Raw genomic sequence first — 12,275 nt, 5'->3', positions numbered from 1 at the left:
GGGGGGGTCCCTCGGTTTGCCCCATCCCAGCGCTGATTTTGGGGGTGTCGGGGTGCTCCTTCCCCCCACCCCCCATGTGATTCCCACAGCGGACTCAGAGCCCCCCCCCCGCGCCCCGAAGCGATGCTGCACGCGTTGGGGTCCCCCAGGCTGAGGGAGGCAGGATGGGGCCCGTGCGCTGTTGCTATGGCAACAGCCCTTCTCTCATCTCCATGGTGATGGGGATGGGTTCCCTGGCAACCTTAACCCCCCCCCCCCCCCCCACCCCATGAGGTTGGGAGACCCCCGGATGGATGGATGGATGGATGGATGGATGGATGGATGGATGGACGGACAGCCAGCCCTTTGGGTTGGGGGATAAAGGGGATGCTCAGCGCTCACAGCACACATTGTCCTGGTCGGGGACAGCCCCCTCCATGGCTACAGCCCCCCAACCCCCCCGGGGCCATGCCCACACTGCTGCCTCCCACCCGGGCACGCAGCGCTGCCGGCCTTGGCGCGACGCCGGTGCCAGGAACAGCGCTGAGCCGTGACTCAGCACCCGGCCGCATCCCCAAATGGCGCTGACTGGGCACCGGCCAGAGGGGCCGCGAGGGATGCAGCGGAGGGGGGGGAAGCGGTGCCCCCGCAGCCCAAACCCGTTCTCCCGGAGCCCAGATGGCCGCTTAATCCGTCCCCAAAGCCCTTCCTGGCAGCCGGCTCCGTGCGTCACGGCGGGAGGGCTTTCCTGCCTCCCTCGTGCCCGGCTGGGGACACGGGGACAAGGGGAAGCGTGGATGGGGGCACGGCCGGGGTCCTACCCCCCCCCCCCCGTCCCCCATCTGCGATGATGGTCATCTGTGCCACCATCGTCCTCCCATCCCAGGAACACCGCCAACAAAAACCCCCCACCAGGAACCAGAAAACCCCACTGGCCCCCCAGCGCAGCCCCCCCGCCCCCCCAACAGCTTGGGGACACACAGGGGACACGGTTCAGCAGCAGCGGGTGGCTTTATTGAAACACAGCTCGGCCCTAGCTGGCCAGCTCCTTGGCCACCACCTTGTGGAGTTTGTCGCGGAGGTACGCTGCCCGCTGCCGCTCCAGCTTCAGCTCCAGGAACTCGTAGTGTGGGACCTGGGAGAGGGGGGGGGGGAAAGAGAAGAGGCAGTGAGGGATGGGGACACCGGCATCGTGGGGAGGTGCTCAGCTCCCGGCCGTGTCCGTGGCGTGTTTTTATCCCCGCCGCCCCACAGCAGGGACGTGGGGCCCATGAAGCACGGGCGATGCTGTGGCAGCCTTTGGGCCGGCGCGCACCACGGCACAGGCGGCACCGAATTTGACGAGGCTGCAGGGAGGGCGAGGGAAACCATGCCCTTGGCACGGCCCTGCTGGCCATTACTGGGAAGCATCACCCCCCCCCCGGGGCAGCAGTGTTATGGGGGCTGCCACCCCGGGGCAGAGCGCGGATCCTTCCCGTTGTGATCTGAGAGCGCCGAAACCCGCTGAATTTTTCATCCCAGCTGCAGGGTACGTGCAGGCCTTCATGGCCTGGTTCCTCCCCTTTGCGCATCCCGGCCTCCCTGCCCAGCAGCACGGCAACCCCTGCCTGGCGAGGACGCAGCATTTATTCGGAGAGATGCAGCAGCCAACCAGGAGGGGGGAGCGGCGCTGGGGCAGCTTGCACGGCGCTCGCTTGTTCTGATGGCTCCAACCCGCGGAGGGAGCAGACTGGGGGGGATCCCCCCACCCACCCCTGCTATATTTAGCACAAAGCTCGAGCTGAAGGAAGCGCTTCAACCCCCCCGCCCCCCCCCTCCTCCTCCTTCTCCTCCTCCCATCTCCCCACCTGAATCTCTGCAGCCAGCGAGTGCATGGGCTGCGGGGAGGGGGGGGACCACACAATGGCACGGGCCTCGCTTCGCATCAGCGTCAAAGAGCGGCAGCTCCGTGCGAGGGGACGGGAGCTTGGGCTCCTCGCAGGGAACGGAGGCTGATGCGGGGTGACAGTGCTCGGGGCCACGTGGCACGCCGCCCTCCTGCCCCCACGGAGCCGTGCTCCGGTCCCTGGCCGCTGCACAGCTCTGCCAGCACAGCTATAATTACCTCCGGGGGCTGAATAATGCATGACCCCAGCAGAGCACAGCGCTGCTGCGGCGCGGGGATCAGAGCGCTAAGACCTTGTCTGCTGTCCTCCTCCATTACTGATCCCCGCTCTGCCCCGGGGGGCCTCCTGACAGGTGGCCAGGAGGGGATCACGGTGGCTAATCCCAGCACGGGGCCACGTGAGGCGCCGGGTGCTGAGGGCTGGCTACTCACGTCCACAACGAGGAAGCCGGCCGCCTGGATGTGGCGCCGAGCCATGGCGTAGCGGCCCAGCAGCTCCTTGCTCCTGTTGCTGAAATTGGGGAATTCCCACCTGAGGAAGGCGACCCTGCGAGAGGGGAGGAGGAGAGCAGTGAGATCGGCGCTGGGCAACCTCAGCCCCAGAGCAGCTTTGAGCACTGATGGCTCCAATCTAGCTGATCTGCAGTCCACGCTGCTGGATGGGAGATGCTGCCTTTCCTGGCCAGGAAGGAGGCCCCTGGGCCCTGTGGGCAGCCGGGAGGGGTGGCAGACAGTTGGCACAGGCTCTCTGCGGAGGACGTGCCAGACATGGGAGGCTGCTGCCACAGCCAGCATGCTGCCCTATCCCCTGCAACGTGACCCACGGCAGCTTGGCACGGTCCTACTTTATTTTCTGTCCAGGCAAGTGGACGCAGCTGGGCACAGTGACCTTGGCATGCTGGCATGCCCGTGGCACTGTCCCCTGCTGCCTGCAGCCAGCCACGGGGATGACACAGCCTTGTCCCTCCCACTGTGCCCAGCACAGCTGAGCCCAAACCCACCTCTTGGCACCCGGTGGCAGCGGCTTCGTCCCTTCTGAGTGGGGCAGATGGGGAGCAGCAAAGTCCTTCAAGGGGAGAGGTTTATTTTCACTGTTCAGCACCACTTCAGCATCTGCAGAGAGGAGAAAAAACAAAAGGAGCCCTGAGGATGCTGTTCCATGGGGTTGCCCTCACTATGGGGCTGACACGGGGCGCAGCATCCAGCAGGGAAGGCCCCAACCACCTCCAGCACAACGTGTGTCTGTGGCACCACTTTGTCTCCAGGGTCACAGGGGAAGGGGCATGGGGCACACGGACTACAGCACTGCTGGGGCAGTCGGATGGTCGGTCCTTGCCATGGAAGGGGGCAGGGACTGAATTGGACGGGGCTGCAGTGACGAGGCGGAGGGACGTGAGGCCGAAGAATAAGAGAGGATAACCTCAGGCACAAAGACTTCATGTTGATTCAGCAAGCAGACCCCAACAGGGCCCCGCTGCTCCGCGGAGAGGCCGTGCTCACCGATCTGGCAGCCGTAGATGGTGCGCACGTCCCAGCGCCCGTTGTCCTGGCTGCCCAGCACGCCCGCCAGGGCTTCCCGCAGGCTGCTCTGCAGCACCGTGACCTTTTCTCCTGCTGGCTCTGCAGCACTCAGCATCTCAGCCGGCAGGAACGGCCCCTGGTACTCGGGGCTCTCCAGCTTGGCAGCAGCATTGATTTGGATGAGCTTCATCCGCAAGTTCTGAGCCTTGGGGGATGGATCGCCTGGCAGGAGGAGGAAAACAAAGAGCTGATCCTGCGGCTTGCTCAGCCCATCCAATCAGGATTTCTGCTTCCAATCCCACTGCTGCTGCTCAAGCAGGGCCTGATAATCCACCACGATGGATCTCTGTCTGCTGGCATCAGGATACAGATTGCAAACGGCCACGCACGTGATGCATGGGTAGAAGGGGCAGCACTGCCCAAGCACAGGGTGAGACCCGGCTGAGCCCTTGCTCGGAGGGCACAGCCCCAGTGTCTGTGGCACGATTTTATCCCCAGGGTCCCATGGGAGGGGACGTGGGGCCCATGAACTACAGACGTTGCTGTGGCAGCCGGATGGCCAGCGCTCGCCATGGAGGAGGCAGAGACTGAATTTGACTGGGCTGCACCTCCCCTGTGTTTGGTTAGGAGATACCAAGCCCTCCCATCACCTCTGCGTGCTTGGGGAAGACGTGCAGGCAGTGCTGGAGCCAAGAACAAGGCTGAGCCTTGGGGTGCATGGTTCCAACCAGAAGGCTGAGGGCATCGTGTCACCCTGCTGGGTTCAACCCCACGGGCACAGTGCTGGGGAGACCAACCCCTCCCTGCTCAGCAGCTGAGCTCACAACCTGTGCTGGCCCTAACACAGATGCACTAGACCCAGAATTCCCACTCTGAGAGCCAAGCCTGAGCTCTGGCTCCCTGTGCCACATTACCTCGGATCCCAGCGTGGAAGTTGGGTGCCAGCACGTGCTGCAGGTAGGGCGCCTTGGCTTGCTGCAGCACGCAGAGTGACCAGACCAGGTCAGTCAGCAGCTGGGGTTCCAGGCTGTCCAGCTGGCCCTGCAGCTCCTCGTGGACCTGCCAGAACCAAAGCCACAGCTCAGCACATCTCTGCAGATGGCCCTGCTTCTGCAGTGCTTCTCCTGGGCTATTTGCTGACAATAGAATTCAGGACTGCTCTCCAGCAGCCTTGCTGCAGGTTCACAGTTCCAGGTGCCAGTCTTCTGAGTGGTTTTTGTTGTTTTTTTTTTTGCAATGCCTCAAAAATCAATAGTTTTGCACTTGCTACACAGCCTCCCTTCATGCTGACTGCGATTACTGCTGGCAAAGAGTCCAGACCCCACTGCTAACCAGGAATGCTAACTCTATCTCTGTGGCACGAGGCTCCCCCTCCACTTGGTCTCATCTGCTCACCCTGGGCTGCAGAAATCTTCCTGCAAAGCCCTCGGGCAGGGCAGCAGTGAGCAGCTCTACGGCTGGCAGCCTCCATCCTCCCCAACAGCACTGCCACACCCAGGGCTTGGATGGGCTGGGACACCTCTGACCTGCTGAGAATGGGTGCGTGACTGTGAACTTAGGGCTTCGTTATGGAGTTAATTGCAGCAATCGGAGTTCAGGAGGGCACCTGAATGACCACACGCTGCTCACATCTGCTGGAAGAGCTAGCCTACAGGGACTCAGCACTAGCCAGGGACAAACCAGTTTGGTTATCAGCCAGCACACAGCCACAGAGAGTCACTATGGGTTTTTCAGCCTGGCCTGAGCTCTGGGCTCCCCATTCCCATTTCCTGCACCCACTCGTGCTCTGGGTTATGCCAGGAGATGTGCAGCCTTCCCACTGACTCCAGGGAGGAGGAAGGTTGACAGAGAGGCGAAAAGGAGGCAGGTTACCATGTTAAAGAAGTCCTCGCTTCCACTGGGCTGGAAGTTAAGGCGGGCAAAAGACAGGATGATACTGCACAGGTGGGCGACAGACAGCTGCTTGGCATTGTCCAGGGCATACTGAAAGACAGAGAGAGCAAAACCAGACGTTGAGGAACAAGCACTGACAGAAAAAGATTGAAAACATCAATCTTTTGATGAGGGCGAAATGGGAACAACAAGGAAAGGATCCTTCAGTGCCTCCCTAGGATTTTATCCTGGCACAAGGGAAGGCTGTGAGTGGAAGCAGAGCTCCATAATACTCCCACTTGTCTGGCACAGGCAGAGGTGCAGGCATCAGAACTGGGGCAGAGCTTGGGAGCTGCCTGGGGAGCGCAGCACACTGGAACAGAGGCTCAGAAGGAGCTGAAGCTGGCCCCAGACCTGTGTGGATTCTGACTGCTCCCTGCCATCTCTGGAGAGAGGAGAACCGGTCCGTGTGTCACGGTCATACTGGTGCCAGTGGGCACTATCCTGGCCCCTGCCTCCTCACCTGAGAGATGGCCTCAAACAGGGGCAGGCTGAGCCACTTGAGGAGGGCGAAGGAGCGGATGCAGCGCGTCACCTCGACGGGCGTCATTGCAGGAACGTGGGGGTGCAGGTCAGTGGCTATCTTCTGGAAGACCTGGGGCTGGTGGAAATTCAGTTTTCCTTAAAGGAGCAAAAGAAAGTGGCAGCCACTGACACAGAGCTGGTACGGGAGCTGTGAGTCTTGGCCCTGCCCCTTCTCATCCAGCCAGGTCCTGCCGCTCCCACCAGCTCTCAATCCCAGTGCTCCCAGTCCAGCATCTCCACCACCGAGCTGCTACAGCCCTGCCTGAACCAGCGAGAGACAGCACTGCTCCCAAACTACAACCAGCCACTGGACTTATCCACCTCAGGGATTTTAAGGCTGGGGGCTGCTGGGCCCCAATGTGTCCCAGAAGGACGTCCAGCAGGGATTTGGAGGCTGTGACGTGGAACATCCACCACTTACTTCCCTTGAAAGTCATTCCAAATTTACCAACTGAATAGCATGGTGGTAGCATCAACACAAGAAGCATGAGCTCCTTCCAAGGCCAGCGGTAGTGGGATCATTTCTGTATTTTTAAAGAACATCCAACCCATGACAGCCACACTGCGCCAGTGCTGGACAGAAGATCTGTTCCCACCTCCAGAAGCCAGACACTGAGCAGCTCTCCTGGCTTCCTTCATCCCAACTTGCAGACAGAAGCACAGAGAAGCAAACAGAAAGAAGGGAAGAACCAAGAATGATAACACAGGGTATGAGTTAGTGCAGGCCTGTGCCTAGCAGAGCTGTTTTGCACCAGGTCTGTCACCATCCATATCTGATGGCTTTGGTCTACTCTGTGGCCAGTAACACAATAAAGGTGACTGTCACCATGCTGGCTGTCTGCAGCACTTGCACCTAAGGCACCATGCCACTTTTCAAACGTTCATCATGTTGCCACTGGGACACCTTGGGTGAAAAGAAACCAACTATTTTAGAGCCACTGTCCTGCGTGCTGCAAGGAAAACCAGGACATCCCTTGCCCAAAGGGGCTCGGGGGCGAGAGCGGCGAGGAACAGACCTGCACTAAGCACGGTGCTGCCACACAGAGGGCTCTCTGACCTATGCAGGCACAGTAACGCCCAACTCAACGGGTCGTGACAGAGCCCAGCTGCTTACCATAGGCAAAAATCAGGTCCATCAGGACGCTGAGGTTGAGCTCTGAGTGCTTCTGGATCAGGTGGTACGACATGGCACGGAGCAGAGGCACGCTGCGCCGGTTCTGGTACGCCAGAGCCAAAGTGATTTTTCGGATGTCTTCAGGGCTGAACTGCTCGGCAAGCTCCAGAGCCTGGTAAGAAACATGGAGACATAGAGGGAAAAGCACAAAGCAACCCACACAGACACGGGCTTCACGTGGAGTGGGATGTGCCACCCCTCAGGACATCACTGGCTGAGCCCCTCTCCAAGGACTGCAGGAAAGGCTGCTGAATCACTGCCCTGCTTCTCACTGTAACTCCTGTTTTCACCTGCCCAACATCTGTAGTTTAGGCTCTGCATAAGCTGACAACCCCACAACGGCGTCCTGCTTTGCCACCGTGCAGTGTCTGCAGCATTTATTTATCCCCAGGGTTGAGGGAGAACGACAGTGGGGCCCATGAGCTGCAGGGGTTGTTGCTGTGGCAGCTGTTTGGCCGGTCCCCAGCGCGGGGCTGAGCAAGGACCGAATTTGACGCAGCTGCACTCATGGCCCCGTGGCAGTTCCAACCCAAAAAGACATCTCCCTGCTCCTGGAAGTGACAGAAAGAGGGACCTGCCGGAGTGCAGACCTCCCTGCAGACTCCTTGCTCACAGCCTGACTTTCACAGAGAGCCAGAGGACAATGCTTTTGGCAGTGACATTATGCTGCCTCTGCAAGTTACTGCCTGCCAGCTGAGCTAAGGTAACTCTACCACAAAGTGAAGGTAATTCTAGCTGCAAGGCAAAGCACATCAGCCCAGTTCACCTCTGAGCAGCTCAGACCGGCGCAGGTCTGGGAGCTCCCACGTGTGAGCTCCCCATCTGCGTGGCTCCAAAGAGGAAAACATTTCTTAGAAGCACCTTTGCACACAGGAAGCAACCTGCATGTAGCCTGCTCCTCCGCAAGACAGGCTGACAGGAACATGCTGGTGGAGCAGTGCCCACAGAGAATGTCCCTCACGCTGTCACTGCCTCCAGGAGATGTCCCACCCCAAGGGAACGGGGCACCCGAGCCCATACCTTGTCCTCCAGCCGGTCCATCAGCACAGGGGAGATGTACCCGACCTTGGCAATCAGCATCACCACGGTTCGGGTGCCCTCCAGCTCCGTCCACCTCAGCTCCAGCTTCTTGATGACCTCACTGAGCAGCTTGCTCTCCTTGCCCTTCTTGACAGCCAAGAACTCTGCCAAGGAGGCGAGCTGGCGGAAGGTGAGCCGCCGCAACCGCCACAGCACCTCGTGCTCCACCGACTGCATCTCCCTGCTGCTGCCCTCCATCCCCAGCAAGTACAGGCTCTTCAGGAGGTTCACCAAGGTGTTATTCCACACCTGAGATATCTGGGAGGCAAGTAAAAATATTTAAGTAGATTTTACCCTTCTCTGGAGGTGCAGACACCTAAATTTCCCCGTGGCGTGGCTGGGATATGACCTCAGTGAGCAGCAGAACAAATAAGGCAGCACCACGGCTGACAGTGCTCAGGGTAGGATGAACCAGGTGGCCTCCAGCAAACAGAGTCTTTAACTGCCCTGCCTACTCCAACTCCAGCACTGCAACATCCTAATACAGCGCTGGGGAGTGGCTCAGTGGTTGGGTGCGAGAAGGACCTGAGTGCTCTCAGGGCAATCTGCCAGAGTTACCTGGAGGTGGAAAACCCAATGCAGGGTGCAGCTGAAAAAGCAAGCCCAGACCCTAACATTCAAAATCCCCAATTTGTTGACACAGGGACTTTGCAAGGTGATTCATTTTAGTCTGTGAAGGCAGCAGCTATGAAAAGTGAAAATTCAGGAGGGAAGGAAAAAGGCAATGCTCACTGCTCCAGGCCAGCCTTCCCAGCTCCATTCTTTCTCCAAATTGCCTCCATCACAAGGAGGGAACTCACCTGAGAATCCACGATCTCAATGAGCTGCTGAAAGCGTTCATCTTGCACAATGCCCTCTGTTTCCAGCTTCTTTTCCGCTGCAAGCCGGGAAAGTCGAGTAACCACCAGCGAAGCTTGGTTGCTATTTAGAGAGTGAAGTTCACCCAGCTGGAAGAGTTCTTGAGGACTCGTGGCAGCCTCGATGAGGTTCAGGATCACTGTGTGCTCCGAGTTTCTGTTTTCTTCCTCCTGCTCTTTGACAGAGAACCTGTCTGCGGTCCAACTGGAGGAGATAGAGGTGTGAATGGAGGCAAGAGGTACACGTGGCAGGGCCCTGGCTGCTGGCACCTTCCCAGAGGGCAGCAGCAGAGTGGCCGGGGCGGCAGCAGGAGCGCAGGCGAAGGTGGTGAGGTGCCGCCAGCAGCAGCGCTGCATCAGCCGGGCTGCCATGGCGGGGGTCTGAGGGGCTCAGTGCTGCATCCTGGGGATGCTGGAGGAGGAAAAGAAAGGCTTTAAGAATGGGAGGGGTTTCGGGGGGGAAAGAGGGGAGGTAATGGGTTTACAGCTGCGAAGCACAGAAACGCAGAGCATCCCTATGAATACCCCGTAGAACAAAACTGAAAGGGTCCCACACGGACAGAACCACGGTATCACTTTGGTTGGGAGATGCCTCCAAGTTCACCAAGTCCACCCATTAACCCAGCACGCTCAAGCCTATCACTAAGCCATGTCCCTCAGCACCACATCCACGTGTCCTTTAAATATCCCCAGGGATGGGGACTCCTCCACTTCCCGGGGCATCCTGTTCCGATGCTCCATAATCCTAAATCCTCCCTAACGCCCCGCTCAAACATCCCCTGGCGCAACCTGAGGCCTAGGTCTCCCCGTCTGACCCCATGGACAAACCGGCCGAGCTCTAGGCCGGCGACTAGGCGGGACCCGCAGCGGCCCCAGGGCACATAGCCCTTCTGAAACCCCGATCTAGGTCTGGACACAGCCCCCCGAGTGCCCGAACCCCGCTCCCGATCACCCCGGGCCGCGGAACCGCAGCCATCAGCGCTGACCTCGCCCAGCCCCGCCGCACGTTAGCCCGGCAATGAGAGGAAGTGCGCATGCGCTCTGGCGCAGTCTGATGACATCATCATAGTGCAACCATTTCCTATTGGCTGAGCTCCCTGAGTCCCCTGACCAAATCGAGCGCGAAAGAGGAAGCGCTTCCGGTTCGCGGCTGCTGGGCGCCGCCATTTTGTGAAGGGCGCTGTGCGGCGGAGCTCGGGCCTGGGTCTGCAGCTCTGACCGGGTCCGGTCAGGTCAGGTCCGGTCAGTCCGGCCCCAACCCCGGGCCCGGCTGTGGGAACGGGGAAACCAAACAGAGCCCAGGGCGGTGCTCTGGCAACACTGGGCGGAGAGCAAATAAAAGGAGATTTATGTGCTGGGCACGCCCCGATGCTGTTTGTTTGGGCGTGGAGTGACAGGACAAAGGGAATAGCTTTAAATTAAAAGGGAAGAGATTGAGGTTTGGCATCAGGAGGAGTGTCTGCGAGTGTCCCATCCCTGCAGTGCTCAGCAGCGGGCTGGCTGTGGGAGGGGGTCCCTGCACGCTGCGTGCCCATGGCTGGGCTGTGAGGACCTTTCCAGCCAAACCATTCTGTGACCCCATGTTCTGCACAGGGCAGCCCTGGTGGAGGTTCCCAGAAAGTCTTCCAGATGAGTTTTGGGGGTGTTGGTGCTGCTCTCGGGCATTCAGGGGGGACCTTACTGCTCCCTACAGCTCCCTGAAAGGAGACTGTAGTGTGATGGGAGCCGGCCTCTGCTTGCAGGTAACAGTGCTAGGATGAGAGGTGATGGCTTTAAGTTGCACCAGAGGCGGTTCAGGTTGGAGATTAGGAAATATTTCTTCTCTGAAAGAGTGGTAATGCAGTGGCACAGGCTGCCCAGGGAGGTGGTGGGGTCACTCTCCTTGGAGGTGTTCCAGAACCGCGGAGATGTGGCACTGAGGGACGTGGTCAGTGGGCATGGTGGGGTGGGATGGGGATGGACGTGGTGGTCTCAGGGGTCTTTTCCAGCCTTAATGAATCTGTGAGTTCTGACCTTTGTGAGAACTCGTTCCTGCTACGGGTGGCAGCTGCGTGCCGGGAGACCGAGCTACAACCTCTGTGGGAACCTGACCCTTTGCTGAACCACCTCTCAATAAAACGTTTAAGAGAATTTCCCGTGTTGGGTCATGATTGGCTTCCAGCCACCATTCTCATTCTCTTTCTTCTGAGGGCACAGCAGTGTTGAGCTTCGAGATGTCCCCACCACAGGTTTTCCCCCACGGATAACGGCCGCATTGTGGCTGCTTCCCCCAGGCCCCGTGTTTCCACGTTGCCCAACTTCAGGGCTGATAAAAGGCGCTGGGGGCTTGGGGCGGGCACGGGGTAAGGATGCCGAGCTGCTGGGTGCTGGTGCTGGCGCTGCTGGGGGGGGCCTGCGCCCTCCCGGCCCCCCTGGGCTACACCCAGGCTCTGACCCAGGCCGTGGACACCTACAACCAGCGGCCCGAGGTGCAGAACGCATTCCGGCTGCTCACTGCCGACCCCGAGCCCGGCCCGGTGAGCGCACGTGTGGGGACATGATGGGGACAGCGTGGGGAAGATCATGGGGACACTGGGGGACACCGTGGGGACATCTTGGTGACACTGTTGGGATTGTAGAGGGACAGTGTGGCCACAGTGTGGGGATAGCATGGAAACAGAGTACGGACAGCATGGGGAGACTTTGGGGAACATCATGGGGACACTTAGGGAATATCATGTGGACATCCAGGGGGCAACATGAGGACAGCAAGGGGTCACCATGGGGATGGCATGGGTACACTTACAGGGACACTGTGGGAATGTCTTCGTAACATTTGGGAGTCATTCTGGGGGCACCCTGGGAAAATCCTGGGGGATAGTCCTTGGGGACATCAACAGGACATGATGGGGAAACCAATGGGAAAGCACAGGGTCAGCATGGGCACATCATGGGGACAAACAGGGGACATCCAGACGGGGATGCGAGGCTGCTCCCCCTGCCGGCTCTGAGCCATGCCCGGTGTGGCCGGGGGTGCCGGGTGGCTGCCACCACGCTGTCCCCTGTCCCACAGAACGTCCAGCTCAGCTCCCTGCACAACCTCAACTTCACCATCATGGAGACGCGGTGCCAGGCGCGCTCGGGCGCCCAGCTCGACAGCTGCGAGTTCAAGGAGGACGGGGTGAGCACCGCGCTGGGCTGGCGGGTGCTGGGGGGCTCCCGGGTTGGGGGTGGGAGGACAGCCCTGTGTTCAGTGTCCCCACTGCTCACAGCTCGTCAAGGACTGCGCTGCGCCCGTGGTGCTGCAAGGCGGCCGCGCCGTGTTCGATGTCACCTGCGTGGA

At 59.9% G+C, this 12,275-nt stretch overlaps 2 protein-coding genes across 3 annotated transcripts in view; one reads left to right on the top strand and one right to left on the bottom strand.

Annotated features, from left to right (window-relative positions):
* Positions 972–10,033, bottom strand: TBRG4 (transforming growth factor beta regulator 4). 2 transcript variants are annotated; one of them, XM_021388067.1, is made up of 11 exons: positions 9,940–10,033; positions 8,897–9,365; positions 8,037–8,354; positions 6,957–7,128; positions 5,781–5,938; positions 5,258–5,368; positions 4,300–4,444; positions 3,365–3,607; positions 2,866–2,977; positions 2,297–2,411; positions 972–1,114 (listed from the first exon to the last, which is right to left on the bottom strand). In XM_021388067.1, the coding sequence occupies exons 2-11, from the start codon at positions 9,323–9,325 to the stop codon at positions 1,013–1,015; spliced, it is 1,905 nt and encodes a 634-aa protein (XP_021243742.1). In that variant the 5' UTR covers positions 9,326–9,365; positions 9,940–10,033; the 3' UTR covers positions 972–1,012. The 2 variants fall into 2 exon arrangements, with proteins under 2 accessions (XP_021243742.1, XP_021243740.1); XM_021388065.1 differs by lacking the exon at positions 972–1,114 and having other exon boundaries at positions 1,121–2,411.
* LOC110394988 (cathelicidin-1) overlaps positions 10,864–12,275 on the top strand; it is an 8,137-nt gene continuing 6,725 nt past the window's right edge. Inside the window, exons 1-2 of the mRNA XM_021389066.1 lie at positions 10,864–11,469; positions 12,006–12,113. Of these exons, the coding sequence (XP_021244741.1) occupies positions 11,302–11,469; positions 12,006–12,113 (276 nt within the window). The 5' untranslated portion in view covers positions 10,864–11,301. The remainder of the gene's footprint in view (positions 11,470–12,005; positions 12,114–12,275) is intronic.

This window comes from Numida meleagris, chromosome 2, assembly GCF_002078875.1.
Source record: "Numida meleagris isolate 19003 breed g44 Domestic line chromosome 2, NumMel1.0, whole genome shotgun sequence".
Lineage (NCBI taxonomy): Eukaryota > Metazoa > Chordata > Aves > Galliformes > Numididae > Numida > Numida meleagris.
The sequence above is the reverse complement of the archived record's forward strand: the minus strand, read 5'-3'. Positions and strand labels throughout refer to the sequence as shown.